The 24,116-nt window shown below is 41.6% G+C and overlaps 1 protein-coding gene across 3 annotated transcripts in view; it reads left to right on the top strand.

The window, feature by feature from the left end:
- The window catches only part of LYN (LYN proto-oncogene, Src family tyrosine kinase), a 61,888-nt gene that overhangs the window by 21,649 nt on the left and 16,123 nt on the right, over positions 1-24,116 (top strand). For 2 of the 3 annotated variants that reach the window (XM_044423969.1, XM_044423970.1), the window contains exons 2-10: positions 922-1,059; positions 3,088-3,133; positions 3,224-3,332; positions 4,837-4,935; positions 5,030-5,133; positions 12,976-13,125; positions 14,291-14,443; positions 19,263-19,445; positions 22,088-22,164. In XM_044423969.1, the coding sequence (XP_044279904.1) occupies positions 928-1,059; positions 3,088-3,133; positions 3,224-3,332; positions 4,837-4,935; positions 5,030-5,133; positions 12,976-13,125; positions 14,291-14,443; positions 19,263-19,445; positions 22,088-22,164 (1,053 nt within the window). In that variant the 5' untranslated portion in view covers positions 922-927. The remainder of the gene's footprint in view (positions 1-921; positions 1,060-3,087; positions 3,134-3,223; positions 3,333-4,836; positions 4,936-5,029; positions 5,134-12,975; positions 13,126-14,290; positions 14,444-19,262; positions 19,446-22,087; positions 22,165-24,116) is intronic. The other variant, XM_044423972.1, reaches the window with a different exon arrangement.

Genomic DNA, 24,116 nt, shown 5'->3' with positions numbered 1-24,116 from the left:
AACTAAGTCAATTTGGTTGGTTATGAATTGTCTAGTTCCTGGCAAGAGAGCCAGTGTGGTGTAGTGGTTAAGAGCATGGGACTGGGACTCAGACGACCTGGGTTCTCGTCCCCGCTCAGCCATGGAGCCAACTGGGTGACTTTGGGCCAGTCACAGACTCTCAGCCCAACCTACCTCACAGGGTTGTTGTTGTGGGGATAAGATGGAGGAGGAGATGTAAGCTGCCTTGAGCCCTTTGAGGAAAAAGACAGGATATAAATTGAAAAAATAATAAAATAAATAAAGATAGGAAAATCCAGTTTCTCAAAGTAGAGCTAGAGATGATAGGGTTTTGTTTGTATTTAGGAGGGAGGATTTAGGCAAATATTATATGTGGTATAATATAATATTCCATCATATTAATTTTCAGGGTGCTATACAACACAAAAACCGTATATAGCATAGATCAATGCAATGAAGTGCAAAGACAAGGATGGGTCAGTGTATAAAACCTTAGACTATAGGTGCTTCCTGATTGTGGGGTAACACCCACCAGTAAACCTGGTACAGTTATTCTGTTTTTCCTTAATGGTTTTTCTGTGGTAAGAAACAAGACAGAAGAAGTTGGAAATATGGAAGAGTTATGCCTGGAAGACACCATCATGATCTGGATCCCCATTAAAATCTGTGACTGGTGTAGGGTGATGGTACAATGATCACCTAATTTGGAAGCACTCCAAGATTTTCTCAGATGACATCAGCTGAAATCTGTTAGACTGCCTGCGTAAATAGATGCATTTTGCAGCATGGCAGACATACCACTTCAGAGGAAGCCTTTCTCCCTTGTAGACCATCACTGTTTCATACCTTTGGTGGAAGACAAACTAGATAGCATGGAAACATAGTGAAGTGTTTTTCTTTAATCATTTTTTGTTCCAACAGGAAAATATGGGATGTATAAAATCCAAACGGAAAGACACTCTGCATGGAGATGGGCTAGATTTGAAGACCCAACCAGTACGTAAAACTGAAAGAACTATTTATGTGAGGGATCCAACGTCCAATAAACAGCAAAGGCCAGTAAGTAGATAGTATCAGGGAAGAATTCCAATAGGGAGATCACAGTATGACTGGCATATCTTAAATTTATATTTTAAAGAAACTTGCAGAAATGAATATGAAAATATACTTTTCCCATCTGTAATTTGACTTGGCAACACAAGACTCACACAATGAATGTGTCTGAAATCCAGGAACTAGAGTTTCCACTGCTTGTTCAGCAAATACACTGAATGCACTGCCTGCCATTATCAGTCAATTTGAATTTTGGTTTAATAGTTATGGTAGTTCGTTCTTAACAAGCATCACTATGATTTTAAAATAACTATGAAAATAATTTTATTAGAATTTATTTTCCTTGTGGAGCATGGTGTTTCAAAAGAAAGTGGCAACACTTTAAAAAAATGTTTCAACATATATTAAATACATTCATAGTATCACTATTTTAGGTATGTGTAATCCTTTATAAGGACAGGCTATTTCTGTGGCGTTGTAATGGAATTAGGGACTGTGATATTGCATTTGATTACTACCACATGGGTTGAGAAACAATGGATGCTTCACATGGACACCTTTTTCTCCTCGCCTAGGTGTCATATGTGAACTGGACTTTTATGTGTTATACACTTTCCCCCTTAAATTTACAGGAATAGGGAACCTCAATACTTCACCTCTTGCATGCATTTAAAAGACAATCATCTAAAAACAATATAATGTAAATAGGACACGTGATATGTGCATGTGCATTTCTTTTATTTACTTAGTACAGCCCCTTCTACCACCACCGTACACGTATAGTTTAAATAGTCATAAGCATCATTGTGTTTATTATTCTGTGCCATTTGCAGCATGACCTGGAAAGCCCATCTCACTAACAAACGCTGCCGCCGCCGCCACCGCCGCTGCTGCTGCTGTTTTTAATTAGAAATCAGTTGTGTTGGCACTGGTACCAAATTAGGTTTTACAAGGAGACTAGAAAAAGAAATCAGTCCCCCTCCAATAAAATACAGAGGTAGAGTTGCAAAAGCAGCACAGGAAATATCACAGTTCCAGTTATTTTATGAAGATCTTTCCAAATTTGAGTTAATTAATTACAATTAATTATTTTCCTAGTTTTGCATTGATAGCTTTTATTCACTTGGAATTGAATGTTTTGTAGATGCACATACTGCAGTTCAGGAAGTAGTGTTACGCATTAAGAAATGCAAAAACAATTAATCACTTGGTCCAGATGGATTCCCTCTGCAATCTTATTACAGATTCACAAACCATATTGTTTATGGTTAAAGAATTAACTAGCTAGTTATAGCTAGTCAGTCTACCCAAAGTCTATCAAAATCATGATCTGAAGCTAGGATAGTGGTTATAGATTAAATTGGGTAAGAATCTGCCCTTACCAAGGTCATATTAAGCTATATGGCTATTTAACCAAGACCTCAAAATTTGGACTATAATTATTGTAGAAAGGTTTTATAAACCTAAATAGCAAAATTTATTTATCAAGAGGAGCTTTGCTTTATTAAATAGGTAAATGATTAAATAGGAAAATGTCAACAAATATTAAACTGTTAATAGATTATCAAGAAATATCATAATTAGCAATTACTATTTTGGTGGCAGAGTCAGAAAAAGGTGTTATGTAATATTCAAAATACATTTAACTTAGAAGGGCAATTTAGGGATTGGGTTTTATTGATCAGCATCATTTTATCTGCAACCACCTGTGTGCTTGTCTTTTCGATTTCTCAATATGTATTGCAAAGCTGTGCATAGCAAGCCTTTTTCTCCATCATCGTTATTTACTTTTTCTTGCTGCATCATTAGGAATAAGAATAAAGGAAATATCTCTGGAGTACAGTTTGACCAGACTAATTCTAAGATCTGTTTGTACATAGACAATGTAGCTTTAATGTTGTCCAATTGCATTCTTTTCCAAACAACTTCAGTATTAAGAATAAATACATTTCAAGCTGCTATGTTTAAAGTATGTTCTAATTTTTTTCATCTGAGTCTATGCATTTGATATATTAACCTTTGCTTTTGTTCTAGGCACATGATGATGCCCTTTTACCAGGTCAGAGGTTCTGTAAGGAAGGTATGTTTCTAAGGGCCAGTGGAAATATGAATCGCCACTTGTTGAATGTGATAAATGAATAAGCCTCTGTCTCTTGACTTTCTGTATTAGAGGAAGAAAAGGAACATCAGGACATTGTAATAGCCTTGTATCCTTATGATGGCATTCATGAAGATGATTTGTCTTTCAAAAAAGGAGAAAAAATGAAGATTCTGGAGGAGTAAGTATAGAAGTATTCTACTCTTTGGCCTTAATCATACCAATTAAGTTATCCTAAAACTAGTAATTAGGATAACGTTGGCCATACTAATCTCAAAAGTCCAATGTGTGTGTGTTTAAAGACAGTAAATGCTGTGATTAAAATGCGGTTGAAGTAGGGAGGTAGTGCCAGAGATATCCAGGTCCAAATCCATACTTGACCATGAAGCTCACTGAGTGACCACTCTCAGCCTAATCTTTTCACTGATAGCTACTCTAAGGTCACTTGTGCTGACAGAATAAACATTCCTTAAACAAATCAGTTTGGCTGCTTTCCTAGCTGGTTACTTCACATAATTTTGCTTCTATGGTACATCACTGGAGCAGGTTGCACACATCTTTCCTATGACAATTGGAAGTGTTATTCGGCTTTCTCTTTGGTTTCTGATATTTTTCTCTGATGTTTTTCATATGTTTTCAAGCCTATTGTCAAGTCCATAGGGAACAGATGCTTGTGTTTACAAAATAAAAAACAAAGAAACCAACATTCTTTGAAATCTGAGTTTTGTGCCTAATAACACATTCCATGTTTTTAACCATTGAATCTGTCATAATATTAATTAGTGTTTGTTGTACCACAATGAGTTCTGTCTTGCATATATGAAAATGGACCAGACATTGTATTTTCAAATTCAACCAAATGTTGAGTTTTTGAAATTCGGCTATTCATCTGAGTGATGGATATGTCCATCTCTATTAGATTTATTTATTTATTTAGATCTAATTATTCATCTTATATTTATTGGAAAGGACCATTGCTCTGCACATCGTTTTCATGCTCCCTGTTAAACTTATGGTTATATCTTCTGGCATCTCCAGATAAAATAGTAAACTGGCAGGTGATCGGGAAGCCCTCTGCCTGAAGTCCAGAAGACATATTGCCAGCCACAGTAAATAATACTCAGCTGTAACAAATACCTGGTGGGAGGCAGTTTCCTATATTCATATTTCTTTCCCATTTGAAAATAGTATGAGAAGATACAGTGTACTAACACATATCACATGACACATATCACCTAGATCTTTCCATTTAAAGGTGCACTGCTTATACCAGAGGTTGGCCTGGTTCCCTCCAAATATTTTGAACTGCAACTCCATAAGCCTTGATGCTTGAGGCTTATAGGAGTTGCATTCAAACAGCTAGAAGTTCCTTACTCTGTCTCATCTTCAGCCCCTAAATGGCTGAATCAATACATTTGTCAAACTTTCTCCTGTTGTGATTGGTATGGCTAACATCATCCTCGATATCTTACCCGGACGTATAGGAAGGTTGATATGGTGCCCAACAGTATGCAACAGAAAGTGGGCTAACAGATTTAGAAACTTAATTTATAAAAGTTCTCAAATTTGTGGCAGAAGACATCATAGTGTTCCCTTCAAGGAAACCTAAGTCTTTCTCAATGCTGGTGAAAATGGCCAATGCAGTCTTTTTTATTTAGTTGACATTGCTCTTTTCTTTTTCTTAGACATGGAGAATGGTGGAAAGCTAAGTCCCTTTTGACCAAGAATGAAGGCTTTATCCCAAGCAACTATGTTGCAAAAGTCAACACCTTAGAAACAGAAGAGTAGGTTTCTTTATCATTTTAATTTGATTTTCACCTATTCGATTTTCACCTATTGAAGAAGAAAAAATGTAACTATTTCCCCAATACTTTTCAGATGGTTCTTTAAAGACATAACCAGGAAAGATGCAGAAAGGCAACTTTTAGCCCCAGGAAATGCTCCTGGATCATTCTTGATCAGAGAGAGTGAAACATTGAAAGGTAGGCTTTCTCAATTATACTGGCATTAAAAGTAAACTCAGCCTTCTGCCATGTTAAGTCTAAATTTTTGTAGCTGCAGTTGTCTCAATATTTTCTGTTTATATATGACTATAGTTATTTCAATATATAGAAATCATTAATTGAGGCCATTAGTCTTTTCAATGCTTAATCATAACTTTTTTTTCAAACTCAAGACCTGTGGACTTAGTAGCCTGATAAATTAGACCTCTGGAAATTGTATATCCACTTCTTGCCTGGCGAACTAAAATTTTTCACTACCAAGTACTAACTCATTGTAGATTATTGTGCATGTTTTGTGCAAGGAAGAAACAGCGCAGTAGACCACATCTTTACCTTATGCTGTAGAAATCTCTAATGTTTGTAAAAAGTGGGACATTGAGTCTGTGAGCCTTAAGGCAGCATTTGTCATGGTAGGCAGAGAACAGTTCTGTATATAAATATTGACAATAGAAAACATATAAAAGTGTTAAATTGAGAAGGGGGATTTAGAGTAATATAAAAGGTAATAGAGGACAGAGATGTGTTTTTGTTCTGTCAACAGAATATAATGGATAATCTAGCCTTAATATCCCTGATTTCTCATATTGATAAAATGAGAGGTAGAAATAATCCCCAACCCCCAATTGTGAAAAGTTGTAGAGATATCGCGTCTCTTCCTTGCAACTTTAGGTCTAAGTATAGTAGAATTAGAACTTAATTTTCCCTTCTAGATCATTATCATCTGTTTTTCTGAAAGTATTGGTTCAGAATACTTTGCCTAAGATTTGGGATCTTCATAGGGTCCCTAAAAATTGCATTAAAGTCTTTTTGAAACATTTATGGGGTTTCTTATTGGAAAACCGCAGAGAGCTGTGAACATTTGTGGGAGCTGCCATTGTAGCCAGATAAGCCAATGGCATTGATATCTGCAGCATGCTGGTGTGATGCCTTTTGGTACAAGAATAACTATGCATATCTTGTTTCTTATGCCTGACAATCTTTGTATGAGAAGGAGACTCTAGAAAAGCAGAAATTAGATTTAAATTCAATAGACCAAGAGATAGGATAGATGTAAATCATACTTATAATCTCTTAATCTTTAAATTTACTGACCAAACCAACATGTTATAGCAGAAGTATGGTTAGTAACTAAATCATCCTGATGGAGAAAGGATGAGGGAAGAGTGAACCCAGCTGTGCACACAGACAGCTCCCTGAGGACACCAAGGAACAAAGTGGAGCTGGCTGAATCCTAAGGTAGTTTCACTTTCCCTTGCCTTCTCCCATTGCAATGCCATCTCAAGTCTCAACCAGCTTCTCACTGGGCTACCTGACTGCTGCTCTGATCAGGAAAGGGTGAGAGGATATGTGGGAAAAGATAAGGAAAAGGTCATAGTTCAGTGACAGAGCACATGATTTCTGTGGAGAAAGTTCTGCTTTTAACTCCAGATAGAGCAAAACAAAACAACAACCCCCTATCTGAAATCGTGTAGAATTGCTGCCAGTTACATAAGTTTGTACATAACGCACAGTTCCTGAGTTAAACCGATCTAGGAATTACTGGCTACATAGGAGTGATCCTTCCAAGCACTCTCCACTTCCCCTTGGCAAAACAACTCTAGGATTGAGGCTGTTTGTATGGATGACAGCTCCATGGGAGCAGAGATGGACAGCAGAGATGGGGAAGAGGGAAAAGGCACAGCTACAGATCAGGGCGCTTCTGCTATTATCTTAAGGCAGTAGTGGAGATGAAGAAAGAAAAGTAGGAGGGAGCAAGGGAGACAATTCGACGGAGTTGCTGGCATCTTAAAATGGCCAGCAGAGGCAGGGAGGCAGGAAGGAGATAAGGATAGACAGAGAGAAGAAGGCATTATTGCTGGTCCAAATGCAGCTATGGACAGAGCAAAACAAAAACCACAGGATGGGAAAATTGTGTGGAAGATCGAGAAGTTTTCTGTCCACTTGAATGGGCTTTGGGCTATAGTGGGGAAGACAGGAGCAACTGGGCAGAGTGAATATTGTACAGGATGGAGACTTGGGAAAGGATCACAACATGCTGCCCATGAACTGGACCAACAGGGGAAAAAAAGGTGGCAATGGGTAAAAAGAGTTTATCTCTCATGTGTGTAAAATGTTTGCTCTCATAAATCATATTTTGTCCTTTCATAGAAATAAGCTTTAAATTGCTGTGTGTGAGAGGGAATCATGGATTCATTTGTAAGAGCTCATATGTTGACCACGTTTGAATTATATGAAGATAATATTTTATACCACATTATTTTGAAAGCACTCTTTCTTGTTGTTGTATGTGCCATCAAGTTGTCTATGACTTACGGTGACCCTATGAAGGGAATCCATCCAAAATGCCCTGTGGTTCATTGACAGCCCTGGTCAACTCTTGTGAACTCAAGACTGTGGCTTCCTTCACAGAATCTATCCATCTCATAGCTGGTTTTCCTTGTCATCTTTTGCCATTGGCTTTCCCTAGCATGATTGTCTTTTCCAGGGAGTTTTGCTTCTCATGATGTGTCCAAAGTATGACCATTTCAGTTTTGTTATTTTTGCTTCTAGAGAAAGCTTTCGCTTGATTTGAACTAGGACCAACCTATCTAATTTTATTAAAATGATTTTGAGACAAAAAAATCACACTCAGCTCCCATCAGAAAGACACTTTTTTACATTAAAACAGAATAGTTCCAGCATTTGCTCAAGAACCCTGATTTCATAGAAGCTTGTCATACTGTGTCAGGGTTCCATTAACCCCTTCAGCCTGGCAGCTATCTCTGTTGTCAAGTTAAAGGATAGTGGAAATAATCAGGCATTCGACCTAGGGCCTTCTGCATGTCATTACTATTGGCCTAGAGGCTCTGACCCATACAGTTGCTCTCATGTCCTCTCAGTGATGGGAAAGGGAAAGTGAACCAGTTCTATCTGAGATTAGTTTCCTTAGAATGCATTGGTGCTCACCTTCTTGGCTGTGAACTGCTCCTGTAGGAAACAGGGTAGGGAAGGTTGCATGTTCAAGGATAGGCTGGACGTCCACTTGGTGGGCATGTCATGAGCGGAGCCGGCTGGCACCGGAGGTCAGACTAGATGGCCCGGGAGGCCCCTTCTGACTTGCTCTGTTTCTATGTCTTAGTGCCGTTTCTACTTTCTGATGGTGGGTTGAAACTGGTGCTACATGGAGGAAAAGAAACTATTTGGGATTAGTGGTTAAAAGCAGGGTGTTGTGTAGAAGGCCCTTTCCCATCTCTTTTGGACACTTATTTATGACTACTGGGTGAAGGTTACCAGGGTATGGTTCAGCCTGTGTATCTTACAGTCATGAGCCTGATTCTTAACTCTTTAACTGTTGACACAGTACAATTGAAATCAGTCTTAATGATGGGGAAAAAACTTATGTATCAACTGAATATTGATGAAGCATAAAAGAAAGGTCCAGAGAGGTCTGCCTGGCGCTGTCGTTATTTGTTTTTTGGCGGCAGGCTAAGACCTTTTTATTTAAAACTTATTTTAATTGTTAATTTATTGGTTATTTATAGGATTTTAAATCTTTTAAGCCGAGATGCACCGGGTTTTAATATTTTTATTGTACAATTTGTTATATTTGTGAGCCACCCCGAGGCTTTGTTGCGATGGGGGTGGCATAAAAATGTTTTAAATAAATAAAATAAATAAATAAAGGAAAAGATTACAAACCAGTGAGAATTTCCCGTGTTCAAATAGTATTTTTTCAAAGTAACATCTCTGGGTTTGTGGTGTTGGCTGTTGCTGTTGTTTTAAAAAGCTACTAAACTGTATCAAATGGAATTTGCTGTCTTTCTTCCAGTAATCTTTGTTTCCTATAGTGATTGTTTTAGCATTAAGCAAGTCAGAAAACATAAAAAAGACCAACTTCATTTGCATGTAACAGAAGTTCTTGGGCTGTTTCAGGCAGAAATTTCCAGTTCCTAGTGGGAATGACTATGCTGTTTTCCACAGGCTCACAATAATCCAGGGCTACCCCACTGTTATTATGAAATTTATGTATTTATGTATTTATTTGGGGTTTTGTAGGCCGTCCCATTTGCATGAGCCTCGGGACGACTTCCAATACAATAAATAAACAAGCATATAAATAGTACATATAAAATAATATCCAGATTCACCCTGGCTGTTGAATTAAAACCAATAAATAATATTAACAGTTGTTAAAATATTGTTTAAATAAAAAGGTTTTAGCCTGGTGCCAAAAAAACAAATAACGACGGCGCCAGGCGGACCTCTCTGGGGAGTGTATTCCATAGGTGGGGCGCCACTGCAGAGAAAGCCCTCCTCCTGGTACTCAGTCTCCTAATGTCTTTCACGGAGGGTTCCCAGAGGAGGGCCTCTGCCACTGATCTCAAGGGGCAGGAGGGCAAATATGGAAGCAGGCGTTCCTTTAGGTATCCAGGTCCCAAGCCGTTAAGGGCTTTGTAGGTGATAACCAGCACCTTGAATTGAGCCCCGACTTCGATGGGGAGCCAGTGAAGCTGATAGAGGACTGAGGTTATGTGAGAGTAACGCCCAGTCCCCATCAGCAACCTGGCAGCTCTATTTTGCACCATCTGAAGTATCCGGACTGTCTTCAAGTGCAGCCCCACGTAGAGCACGTTGCAGAAGTCCAATCGGGAAGTAACCAATGCATGTGTCACTGTCGCTAGGCAATCGTCCTTCAGGTAGAGACGCAGCTGATGGATTAGCCAAAGCTGAAGGAAAGCGCTCCTTGCCACCGCAGTCACTTGAGCTTCCAAAGATAGCTCTGGGTCGAGGAGCACTCCCAAGCTGCGGACTCTGTCCTTTAGAGGGAGTGCAACCCCATTCAGGACAAGGTCCAAGTCACCTATCCCAGAGCCCAAACCACCCACAAACAGGACCTCCGTCTTGTCTGGATTGAGCTTCAGTTTATTGGCCCTCATCCAGCCCATTCCTCAGCCAGGCACCGGTTCAGTACAGCCACTGCCTCACTTGGATTGGTAGAAAAAGAGAGGTAGGGCTGGGTATCATCAGCGTACTGATGATTCCGCAGCCCACACCTCCTGATGACCTCTCGCAGCGGTTTCATGTAGATGTTAAACAGCAAGGGGGACAAGATGGAACCCTGCAGAACTCCATGGCATAGCTCCCCTAGCACCACCTTCTGGAATTGGCCGTTCAGGTAGGAGCGGAATGACTGCAAAGCAGTGCCTCCTACTCCTAGACCTGCTAGCCTATCCAGAAGGATACCATGGTCAATGGTATCAAAAGCCGCTGAGAGGTCCAGGAGGACCAACAGGGACGCATTCCTCGTCTCTCTCCCTGCACAGGTCATCATACAGGGTGACCAAGGCAGATTCAGTACCATACCCGGGTCTGAAGCCGGACTGAAATGGGTCCAGCTAATCAGTCTCATCCAAGAGTGCTTGGAGTTGTCCCACCACCACCCGTTCTAACACCTTGCCCAGCAATGGGATGTTGGCCACCGGTCTATAATTGGCGGCCATCTCTGGATCCAGGGACAACGCCTTTAGGACCGGCCTGACTACCACCTCCTTTAGAGGGGCAGGCACCCGGCTGTCCCTCAGAGAGGCGTTGATGACATCCAGGATCCAGGCACCAATTCCGTGCTTGGCTTTGTTAAGTAGCCAAGACGGGCAAGGGTTAAGTAAACAGGTGGTGGGACGTTCTTGTCCAAGCACCTTGTCCACATCATCAGGCTGTAATAACTGAAACTCATCCAATAATGTCTGACCAGACGGAGACATTGGCAGCTCCCCTAAGGGCTCTGAATCACTAGTGGAGTCCAGCTCATGACGAATCTGAGCGATTTTCTCCTTAAAATGCTTGGCAAAGTCATCACAGCGGGCCAATGAGGGTGGTACAGGATCTTTCTTAGGGTCTGGATGTACCAGCCCCTGTACCACCCAAAAGAGCTCCGCTGGACAGCATTGTGAGGAAGCAATGGAAGTGGAGAAGAATTTCTTCTTTGCCGCCCGCACCGCCACAGCATAGGCTTGATAGTGAGCTTGTGTGTTTGGTCAGATTCATCCCGTGATTTCCTCCACCTACGCTCTAGACGTCTCCCAACCCGCTTCATTGCCCGTAATTCAGGTGTATACTGGGGGGATGAATGAACTCTGCTGGGAGGGAGAGGATGCTTAGGAGCAATCGTGTCAATAGCTCTGGCCATTTCCCCATTCCACAGTTCAACCAGAGCATCGACAGGAGCGCCATCCTTGTCAACCGGAAACTCTCCCAGAGCCTTCAGGAATCCATCCGGATCCATCCAGCTCTGAGGGCAAACCAACACAATAGGGTCCGCACCCTTTCAGAGGGAAAGGCCGCCATCGAGCTCAAACCTCATGAGGAAGTGGTCTGACCATGACAGGCGAGACAGACACAAATTCCTCACCCTCAGATCACCCTCTTCCTGCCCCGTCAAGAAAACCAGGTCCAGCGTGTGTCCACGTTCATGGGTCAGGCCTGTGACATGTTGAGACAGCCCCATGGTTCGACAGTCTCAGCATGGAGATTGAAGTTCCCCAGGACCAACATCCTGGGGGTCTTCAACACCAGGTCCGAGATGATCTCCATCAGCTCAGGCAGGAAGTCTGATGGGCAGAAGGGTGCATAGTACACCAGCAGAATCCCCAATCTGTCTCAATCGCCCAGCGCCAGATAGAGGCACTCTTGACCTGGTCTTGAGAGAACAGGAAGCCCCGTGAGGGAGATAGAAGCCCGATAAATTAAAGTAACCCCCCCTCTGGGCGTGGCTGGTGCTGAACCAGATACCAGGGTGGGCACAGTAAAGAGAGGGACAGAAACCCCCCCTCCCGCCCAGGTCTCTGTTATGCAAGCCAGGTCAGCCCCCTCATCCACAATCAAGTTGTGGATGAGGGATGTTTTGTTGTGGCATTAAGCAACAGCACTGTCAGGCCCGAGGGGTGGTTGATAAGCATACCTGGAACCTTCCAGCTGGGGGAATAACTAGAAGGGGGAACAGGTGTCAACCATCTGTCCCTCCTACACCGACATGTTAAACCCCCAACGCCATAATGACCATTGCCCAAGACCACCCCAGTGCTAGCGCCCACGCGCTCCCCAGGCAACCTCATGGTAGCAGCCAGGTGTGAATCCATTAAAACGGTCTAAGCTAAAATACAATTTAAAATACAGTAAAACCATAAAACTCACCAACCGCCCAAAATACAACAATTCCATCGCACAAAGTCTATGGCCAGCCCAGCCCACGCATGGCTCCAAATGGCGCCGATGCCCTTAGGCCGTTGCCCTTCAGCCGTCGGCCCCAGCCATGGCCGGCGACTTAAGCCAGCGGCCCCTCCCCGCACCGAATCTGGCGCAGCTGCCACCCACACCAGCTGGGAAGGGGGGGCAAGGGCGGCCACGGAGAAACTCGCTGGCGAAGATGGAGGGCCTGCAGGCCGGCTGCAGCGTCCTCCGGTCCCGGTCCCTCAGTGGCCGCTGTCCGTCGGGTGGCGGAAAGCGGAGGCCCAGTCCAGTCCAGTCCCCATAGTTGACAACCCATACTTAACCAACAGAAGATCATGGGTTACATTTGATTTGTTTAACAGTTAGTCCCAGCATAAGCCAGCCAGCCAGCCAGCCATGCTGACTGGTTGTTTCTGGGTTTAGACTTCAGAAAAACAATCCAGGAATACATGATTCTTCAGCTCTTAACTGAAAGCAGGAAAAGGCAAGCTTGCTCATTGGTACTCTTTTCCAACAACCCATGAGTTGTCTGCATTAGTTACATGTGAACTGGTCACTAATGTTGTGAATTGTAGCTGTATGATACATAATTTACTTCTTCTCTTTTGTCCACAGGTAGCTTCTCTCTGTCCATCAGGGATCACGATGGACAACATGGTGATGTTGTCAAGCACTACAAAATTAGGAGTCTAGACAATGGAGGCTATTACATTTCTCCAAGAATTACTTTTCCCAGTATCAGTGATATGATCAAACATTACCAAAGTAAGCTAATAGCTTTACCAGAGTATTTGTCAAAGTGCTGGATGTTATCCAAAAAAAAAAAAAAAGCATTCCTCTATTATAGTTAACTTAAGTTAAATATGTTCTGACTTTCAGCGCTGATTGTATCAAGGTGAACATTAATTAAAGTTCAGAACCAATCTCACAAGGGTGGGAATTCTAAGTAAATCTACTCTGATGAAAGGGCTTACATTAAACAGAAACTGAGCTAAATATGAGAGAAGGAGTAGATTAGACTTGAATGGGAAGTCTTTGCTTACTGAGGATAAGCAATATTTATAGACCTGTATTGACACAGTGATAAACTGGAAAAATTATCAACAGTGTAATTGTTTGTGTCAACTTTGTGACACTCTTGTGAACTTACCTGTAGTGGGAAAGAGAAACTGCTGTTGATGTTTTAAGGGAGTACAACCTCACTAATCCACAGTAACTTTTCATTGACAATTTGCAATTCTTGCTTTTCCAAGAAGAAGAAAATATTTGTTTTCACTTGTTTGGGAAAGCCATTATTTGGAACAGTCTTGTGGTGGACCTTAAATACCATAGGATAGTTCTGCCATTTTGTGTTTGTATTTGGGAACCATAAATGGTTTTTGCCAATCTCGCAAGAGTGCATTTTCTAAGAATGAAAGGCATGCCAGCTTTGATTTTAAAAAGGTCCCTTCTGTCTGCCTTGATGACCAAAACAGACTTTTTACAGGACATAGATGTGTTTACAATGTGTTTGCTATTAATAGCTGTCAATAATCTATGTGAAGTACAAACTATGCCTTATGTTGCTGCAGATAAAGCACCTTCATGTTCATAGCAAATGCAGGCAGTGCAAATGGCACTTTTAACTGACAGTAGCTCCTGTACAAGTGTTGCCACACAGAAGGTTGAAGGTTGCTTTGTCCCATAGCCTTTGCTTTTAGTGCTGCATCATGTTGGGATCAGGTGGAGATAACCAGTGCAGTAATGCGGGTATTTTTTTCAGAATTGTGTTGCAGCTTTGACAATTTGAGGTTTTCAAAATTTCTTTTAAGGATTCTTTTTAACAGGATAGATTAAGTCTGAATATAGTGCATAAGTGGACGTATGCTTTTTGCTACTATGCACTTTTTTTGCTTAAAGTACAAATATAGGATGTTTGTCACTTAAACAGAGCAACCAGATGGCTTATGCAGAAAACTGGAGAAAGCATGCATTAATCCCAAACCACAGAAACCATGGGATAAAGATGCCTGGGAGATCCCTCGGGAATCAATAAAATTAGTGAAAAAGCTTGGAGCTGGCCAGTTTGGAGAAGTCTGGATGGGTAAGCTGTTTGTTTAATGTTGAGAGCTGCTGGGATGCATAGCAACATGTAAATACTTCTTACTCCACAGTAATGGCATGCTAGGTTGCTAACGGTGCTGTTCCTTCTTTTTAAAGTGATGAAACACAGGAAATGAAGTAGTTTTATGCTTTTGTAAAGATGGCACAAATTGTTCCCCAAACCAATACCTTTAAACTGGGAACAAGCAATTTAAACCTCCAATCAAGAATGATCAAAATGGCCCTCCAGATGTTGTGGCCTACAACTCCCATAGTTACATACGATTGGCCATGCTAGCCAGCTCTGATGGAAGTTCTAGGTCAAAACATCTAGCACCACCTTCCCCAGTTTGGGTCCTTCTCCAAGATATTTTGCGCTTAGGCTCCTATCAGTCCCAGTTAGCATGGCCATTGGTTAGGCATGCTGGGGGTTACAGTCCATGGCACCAGTTTAAGGAAGCCTGATCTGAAGAGCTTCGTTTCTCAGCCCTGTCTGTGATGAAGAAATATAGATGCATGTGTATGCATATTTCATCTGCATCCTCAAGGTGATGCATTCCTTCCCCTTCTCCTGCATTAAGATAAGATGGGCATGTCGTGAGCAGAGCCGGGGGTCAGTCTAGATGGCCCGGGAGACCCCTTCTGACTCACTCTGTTTCTATGTTTCTATATTCTGTGAACATCATAGGCCACCTGGGAAAGTATAAAGATACTATATTATTATTTATTATTTATTATTATTATTATTATTATTATTATTATTTCTTATTTAGCAAGCTTCTATGCCTCCCCATTCACCGAAGCCTCAGGGCAGCTCACAACAGCAATATATACTAAAAGTATTGCCATAACAAGTATATACTAAGGTCTCAGCTAAATAAAATATAACAAGAGGTTTTGGACATAGTGGGTTATGTGCCAGAGCAAGTCATTTATGGATAATTTAAATTTATTTTTTTTATGTTGTCAATCAAATATGATAGAGGAGCTGCCTTACCCATTGGCTCTGTCTTAAAACCCATTCACATGTCATGCCCAACCATGGTTTAAGGAAGCTTAACTATTGTGCATTAAATTACTGTTATTTTTAGGTTCGAGTTTGTGGGATGGAAAGGTGAGAGAGAATCAATAGACTATAATGTCTTAATACTGAAACATGGCATGCATTTCCCTGCAAAACAGGACTAGAACTAATCAGAGGCAGGTGTTCAAATGCATTTGCATGGACAACCCATTGTCTTGACTATTTCTCAACCCCCAGAAACAAGTGCACCATAGTAATGGGAGGATGGAGAGGCCAGAAAGGTAGTGCTAGTATTTCCCTGAGCATGTAGCAGTGACAGCTAGAATTGGGTTAAAGGGTGCAGGGATTGCTGCAGCATCCCTTGAATGGTTCCTTGTTTGCAGGAAGCTGTATTTAGTTGATCCTGAGGGTGGGGCAAGATCCTTTTCCTTTAACATCAGGTGCCTTGTCTGTACTCTGTAGGACTTTCCCTTCTCCACCCTATCACAGTGACCACAGTTTTGTTAGCAAACAGAAAATGCATCTTCTATCATGTGGTTATGTGTTTTGAGCATCATCAGCTGGTGAAATCCTTGGAGCATTTGCTCTTTGATAAACCCATTCAAAACTATATCTTTGTGGAGACCCAGTGCCAGATTTCAGTTCATCAGGTCAACTGGTATCCCCTCTGACCACTTTTTTAGGCTGCTAATTGTTTGTTTAATTTCTATACTCCTCAAAAGCAGCCCTGTACCCACTTACACGGGAGAAAGCCCCACTGAATTCCTGTACATGTGTATCTTGAGCAGACATCATTGCACTGTTCATCCCCTTTGCAAACAGTTCCCTTCTTGCCTCCATCAGAGCCCAAATGCTTATGCCCTCCTGAACACTTCATGTGTATGATGAAACTGGGTAGGCTCTTGCCTATGAAAGTTCATGCCACAATATATTTGGCAGGTTTAAAGTGCCTGTGTTTGATTTTAGTAGACAGTTGGCAACCACTTTTCTAGATTTTTTCCAAATGGAATTTTCTCACTGGCACCATACATCTTTGTTAGCCTCCACTTCATTAAGTTTCTATTCCTAGACCAGTCTAAAGTCATTCAGAAACAAACTGTCCTTAGAGGCCAATTGGACTGTTGGTCTTACTTGAGGTCAAGAGCAACTGGAACCACACAATTATGCTGTTCGGTTCTAAGATTGTTAGAATTAAAAGGTTCGCCACTATGCAAACAACTTTTCATACATTAGCTTGCCTAGAACCACATTAAACCAATTTTAGATGTCAAAGAGGCTGACATAAACAAGAGGAAACATCTTGAACCAGCAACACCCCCTCTACTTTTGCTTTCATGTATGCAGGAGCACAACTTCCTGAAATTAGTTGTATCTCATGCAGATGATAGTGCTTCACAAAATTCTGTATATTGGCTCAGGATGTTATGGTCAGCATGGAGTAGTCCACTCATCCAGACCAGACTTACATCATCATTCTCCTGCCCAAGAGGAAGAAACCTCCATTTTATGATCAATTGCTTGCCTCTGTTAAAAAGCAGATGCTGGCACTCAGATGTGAATGCCATGACTGAGGTCTTGACACATGCACGCATCCACCCACATACACAATAAGAGAATTCACAAACCCTTTAACTGGTCAATTGTCCTGATGTCCAGACAATGGGGAATCTTTGATGAACAGTGAATAGAGAATCAGGTAGACTTTCACACATGATTCTTTTGGGGAATTTCTATCCAAAAAAGAGAAAATTACTCCAAGAGAGAAGTTCTGTGGGAGAAGAAGTTCAAGATATTTTTTTTCTGTGCAGATGCTAGAGGGTAAATTTCCCAGAAAGAGGTAGGGATGGGGACTAAAACAGGCACTGTAGGAATTGCTCAGTGGAGACCTAAGGTCTTTAAAGAACCAGCAGATTACTTTGCCATTTGCCACTGAATTGCCACTTCAAGGTGCTTATTGCTATGTGTTTTGACTATAACATTTTTCTAATCTGTACTTTCAGTGAAAGTCCCTAATAATACTTTACCCTAAAAATGACCCTTTTCTCCTGTGAGAGTCCATTATTGGCTCGAAATCACCCAACAAGCTTCATGGCTCAGTGGGGACAACACCCCAGATTTCCAGAGTACCAGTCCAACACTCTGTTCACTACCCCTTTCTGGATACTTCAGTTCTAGATAATATCTATTTAAAAATCTTTGTAGAGCTGAATGATGTCTACTGTGATTGATGCTATTAATACAATGTTGATCCTATTATCTTTCTTTTGTCCCTAAGATACCAAGATTTGGTCATCTATTTCTGTATGTGTTCTTTTAAATTTGAGGGTCAGAGTTATGGATCCCAGTCAAATCTGTTAATGACTACACTGAGTGCCAGTGTAGCATTGTAATTAGGGTGTTGAACTATCAAGGAGACCCAGGCCCAGATCATTTCTAAACATCTGTAAAGTTTGGTGGATGACTTTGAGTCAATCACTAGCTCTTTGGCTAACTTGCTGCACTGATACCACCCTTTATAAGTGGAGTCACATATGCCACTCTGAGATTCTTGAGGAAAAGCAAAGGAAACATGTAATAAACATTGCAGAAAAAACTGTGACAGAAAACGCAAAAAGAATTCGTTTTTTTCCTTTTAAACAGCATTGTTATGAAGGAACCACTGACATCCTGTGAGTTGCACACATGATTATTGTAAGCTGCAGACTCGAGGCTTACATGTATGCTATGTAGGGTAAGAGGAGCAACAGAGCAATCTTCAACTCCCGCATCCTCTGTCCAGTTGCTATGGCTAGATGGATGTTTCTGACAGTCTACCTAAGAGGCATCAGTAAAGAGGCTGCAGGGACCTCAGGACTGCCTTGTATCCTGGCTTCTCCAGGTGTCCCCTCCCCTCCCCACCAAAACATCACCACCTCCCTTTGTCCAAGGTTGAGTTCCTAACCTCTGAGAGCAACTGACACAATTGTTTCCACACCAGCTGAGATAGGGAGGAGGTTGGAGCTGATTTCTCTACCTGAGACTGGAATGCAGCCTTCAACTTGAGCTCAGAGAATCCAAACTACTCTCTGACCCCTCAGTTGCCTTCCAGGAGACATAGGTTTGCCCCTTCCCCTTCTGATGTACTAAAGAGATTAACAGCCTAATTCTATTTATTTTTCTACAGTGTGATCAGAAAAGGACTTTGGGCATTGTAGCTTAGAGACCAGCAGCAAGACAAAAATTGGGCTTGTTCTGCAGGAAAGTATCCCCTCCTGCGTTATGAAACCTCACTCATTTCTGTTCCAGTTTGCCGTATGCAGAAAGAACTATATGCTTCAAGATAGTTGTTTGCTAGGTGTTTTCAATTTTTAATATTTATTTATTTATGAATTTTTGTGCCGCCCACACCATACACTGGAAAGCTCACAATAAAAAGACATCAAAACAATTGAAATACAAAATAGACAATAAACCCATAAAATCTAAAGCAATGTGAAATGTAACATGACTAACTTAAGAACTACTTAATTTAGTGGGTCTGACAGAAGTATAATCAAGTCTAGATCTAGCCAAAGTTGTATTTCTACCAGCCAAAATGTATTTGAAAGTGTATGCTATAAAATATGATTTTAAGGAAAAACCTTTTAGAAAGGGAAGGAGCAAATCAGACCAGCGTGTACATATAGTCCAGGAAAACAGTGACATGTCAGGATACGTACAATGGGACTTCTTGAGAAACTATTAAAGATATCTCCTAACAAACTTTTGACCATCTGTGTAATTTCTCTGAATCCCATAATAATCTCTTTCATTCTAGGTTACTACAATAACAATACCAAATTAGCTGTGAAAACCCTGAAGCCTGGCACAATGTCTGTGCAAGCATTCCTGGAGGAAGCTAACCTCATGAAAACACTTCAGCATGACAAGTTGGTCAGACTATACGCTGTAGTCACTAAAGAAGAACCTATTTATATAATAACTGAGTACATGGCCAAAGGTGAGTATTGATGAATTCACTGTGGAAAAGAACCACTTGTGTATCTGTGAATGTGTACCATTGCATTTGCAGTATGCTAACTGCAGATACTTTTAAAAAATAATACGGAAGCTATTGCATGGATTAAAAGACCTACATTTTTCTTTCACAAGGTCCGCATCTTATCTTCAATGAAATGTATTTCACATTAATTCACTGCAACACACTGTATACACAAATAGCTGAAAAGCTCACATTGTGGAAGAATGTGCCAAGTTATCTTACAATTTTAGATTCTTTCAAACATAAGTTCCTTCCACTCAAGCCATCAATACCGTGAGCCATTATGCTCTTTTTTATAGCCATGTGGGAAGCCAGTATGTCAGATCAAGTATGTTTCTAGGGCAAGACGTTCCTAGTTTTGATCCAGCTTTTATGCATTCAATATCGGTGTGTACAGGTCTAACTGAATGGTAAATGCACATATCTGAATGAGCAGTAGTTGTAGCTTGTCAGCCCAAATTGCAAATTTCATTTAGGAGTAAAACAGTATTCACCTCCATTCATGTGGGGGCCTATGTCTAAAATGACAGTTTCTGCTCCTTAAGGTAATATAGCTTAGCACAAGGGTAAAATTCTACCCTGTTTGAACACTTAACTCCAGAACTTAAAATAGATTATAATTTGAATGCTTGTTTTATGAGATAGAATGCACATAATTATGGAAGGTTTTTTTTTAGCTTTCCACCATGCAGTGTGGGCCTCTGTAATGCAAAGCACCACCAATGGGCAAATTTTGAGTGCCAATAGAATTAGTTGGCACTCAAAGACTATACCAATCGATGGTTTGCACTAAACATGGTTTAGAAACCTAAAGAATTATGCCAGAGGTCCAGGCAAGAAAAAATTTAGACATGCCTGTCTGCTATCATTATGTATTTCCTCAGCAACCCATGATTTTAGTGTAGCTTTACCTTGCTTGGTGCACTCCAGATGGTTTGGATGGCAACTCTCAAAATTCTTGATCCAGCTGCACTGATAGGATTTGAAGTCCAAAAAACTTCAAGAAGATTCTAGGTTGAAGAATGCTGTTTTAGAGCATTTCATGTTTCCTGTCTGCTGTAACTATTGCTTATCTGTTCAGACACTAGCACCAAACCATAATTTGCAATTCTCTGCATACCATGTTTTCTGATTCTGGCTTGCTGGCTGATTACAAACAGGCATCACACCTAAGCATACTTATGGTTTAGTGTGGCAGTGGCACCTGAACTGAAACAGGGGACAAGTTATCCAGGGATGTGGACTGAGGTGTCACCAATATGCGTATAACCCTGAAGCTCTCACTCTTGTCTAATACAAGTGAGGTAGCTGATAATTCTGGACCATTGTTTAGACAGGGTAAATAAATTGCATCTCAGTCCAGAAAAGGCAGAGATACTGGTTGTGGGCATCTCATTTGTCTGGTTAAGTGGAGTTCAGCTTGTTCTTTACAGGTAGTTGCACAAAAACTAAAGAAGCAGGTTCAGAGAAGGTGCTCTTAGATCCATCAGGGTCTGAGCCACCTTTTATCAGCTTAGGCTGACAACACCAGCTATGACCCTATCTAGTGACAATAATTTACTTTCTGGTAACTGCCTGTATGGATTTATGGGGCTGCCTCTGAAATTCCACTTGGTCCAGAACACGGTGGCTAGACTGGTAACTGGAACTGGACAGGGTGATCATTCTATGCTAGAACTTGCCATCAGCACTGGCTGCAAGTCCACTTCTGGACTTGATTAACCAGTGCTGGTTTAATCCATTAATACTTTAAATGGTTTGGGACCAGGTTACTTAAAGGACCATTTCCTCCCATATCTATGTACCTGGGCCTTATGGCCATTGTCTGAAGCCCTCCACCATGTGCCCTGCCACATTAGGCAAGGTGGGGCTAGCTGGTAAGAAGAGGGACTTTTCAGTGGCTGCCCCCCATTTATGGAACATTCTCCATAGACACACTTACAGGGCAACTACATTATGATAATTTTGCTACTAGACTAAGTTTTTTTGTTTTTCCAGGCATTTTAAGAACTGTTTTTAGTTTTAGAACTTAGCACTCTTATTTTGCTGCTGGTTTTACCTTAGCTTTATATACAGTAGAGCGTTTATTCTTTGCTGATGGTTTTGACTTGGTTTTGTTATTGATCATTTGCATTTTATGTGTTGATGTATTGTACACTGTCCAGAGAAGTAGGGTTCTGTGGTTTAAAAGAACATTAATAAAGTTGTATTGCTGAATAGGGTCCTTATGATACATGGGAAGTTTTCGAACAAGACAGTGCTCATTTAAATAGTAATAGTAGCAGAAGCAAAACCTGGCCTGTTCCATCTTTTTTTCTTTAATGCATGCAGCATTTTAGATGTAATTGTTAGGTATTATGATCATATCATTTGTTTAATGCACATTAACATGCTGCATTCACAAGAACAGTTCTTAAATCATTCTGGCTTGGTTTGGGGGAACAGAAAGCTGAAAAGCATATAATGTGTAAAATCTCAGGTCACGTGTCCTAATTTGCAAAATGCATAAATGAATTTCTGTTTTACTCACTCAAAGATTAGAACACCTGCTTTGCTTTTGTTTCTTGCCAACTAATCTTACACTTGCTTTATCCACTCAGGTAGCTTACTGGATTTTCTGAAGAGTACAGAAGGTGGAAAATTACAACTTCCCAAACTCATTGACTTCTCAGCTCAGGTAAATCAAGTATAGATCAAGAAAAAAACCCAAAACATTACCTCTTGCTGTACATTCTAATTGGGTACTTTATTGTTTTAAAAGCTGGTGTTGCCACAGAGAACTTTAACTGCCTCAAGGCTTTGTGCAATGGTGAAACAATGGTTGGGAAAATCCTAGAACCCTCCTGTACAGCCATCACCTTTGCACCATCTATCTGAACCTAAGTGCATTCAAGTTCAATACATAATTTCAATACACAAGATAGCTTGGCCTTGCTATATCTCAGTTCCACAGGTTCCTGTAAGTCAAAGATACTATACCAGGCTTTGATGCAAGAGGTCTGGTTTTATTTTCTTCTCCTAGGTACTGAATGTTTCTTTTTAAATTGACTTCCTAAACATGGTTTGGGCATGTGTCGGTTATATTATGTTATCTGCTACCAGTTATGACTCAGTCTAGTGTCTTCAAGGTCAATTTTGGGGAGACAATGACAGCTCAGCTATAGGTGAAAGAACAGAACAATGTGTCTGGAATGAAATGTGTAAATAGCAACTACAGTCCATGGCATAGTAGGTTGTAACTGGGCTCAACCTGACCAGAGATACAGAAACATAGAAACATAGAAACAGAGCGAGTCAGAACGGGTCTCCTGGGCCATCTAGTCTGACCTCCGGCACCAGCCGCCTCCACTCACGACATGCCCACCATTTGGACGTCCAGCCTATCCTTGAACACCCGCACCGATGGGGCCTCAACGACCTCTCGTGGAAGCCCATTCCACACCCTCGGGGTCTTGACTGTCAGGAAGTGCTTCCTGGCATCCAAATGGAACCTTGGCTCCCTGAGCTTTGCTCCATTGGAGCGGGTCCTGCCTTCCTCTGCAGGGGAGAACAGGTCTCTACCCATCTCCGTGTGACATCCCCTCACATACCTGTATGTTGCCAACATATCCCCTCTGAGTCTCCTCTTCTCCAGGCTGAAGAGACCCAGTTCCCTCAGTCTCACCTCATACGGCATCCCCTGCAAACCGGCCACCAACCTTGTGGCCCTACGCTGCACTGACTCCAACCCGGCTATAGCCTTTCTGTAATGAGGGGCCCAAAACTGAACACAATACTCCAGGTGCGGGTGCACCAGAGTCGTGTAGAGTGGTAGTAATGCCTCTCTTGATCTAGAAGCCACACTTCTGGCTATGCAACCAAGGTTGGTGTTTGCCCTCTTGACCACCGCATCACACTGCTGACTCATGTTTAGCCTGCAGTCAACCAGCACCCCGAGGTCCCTTTCACAACTGCGGCTCTCCAGCCACTTGTCCCCTAACCTGTACTCATGACAGCTATTCCTATGCCCCAAGTGCAAGACCTTGCACTTATCCCCATTGAACGCCATCCTGTTGTCTCCTGCCCACTTCCATAGTCTGTCCAGATCCTTTTGGATCTGGACTACCTGCTCCTCAGTTGTGGCCACTGCTCCAGTTTTAGTGTCGCCTGCGAATTTGATCAGCAGACTGTTCACCCCTTCTTCCATGTCATTAATGAAAAGATTAAACAAGATCGGCCCCAGGACAGAGCCCTGGGGGACCCCGCTTGTCACTGGCCGCCATCCTGATGATTCCCTGCTAATGGTTGCCTTCTGCTTTCAGTCAGTCAACCATGCCCTAATCCACCAGACAGTGCTTTGGTGTATCCCAAAACTCCTCAGTTTCTCCACCTGAATATCATGGGGCACTTTGTCAAAGGCCTTGCTGAAATCCAGGTATACCACATCCACTGCATCCCCTCCATCTAGCCATCTCGAAACCTTGTCATAGAATTCCACAAGGTTTGTCTGGCAGGACCTGTTTTTGCGGAAGCCGTGTTGCGTGGCTGTCAGCCTCCCTTCCCTATCTAGCATCACTAGATCTCTCTGTATTATGAGCCTTTCCATTGCTTTTCCTACAATGGACATAAGGCTAACCGGTCTATAATTCC

This window comes from Varanus komodoensis, unplaced genomic scaffold (genome assembly GCF_004798865.1).
Source record: "Varanus komodoensis strain SLA01 unplaced genomic scaffold, ASM479886v1 scaffold14_1, whole genome shotgun sequence".
In the NCBI taxonomy this organism is placed as follows: domain Eukaryota; kingdom Metazoa; phylum Chordata; class Lepidosauria; order Squamata; family Varanidae; genus Varanus; species Varanus komodoensis.
Note: the sequence above shows the minus strand (reverse complement) of the source record. Positions and strands in the feature narration are given on the sequence as shown.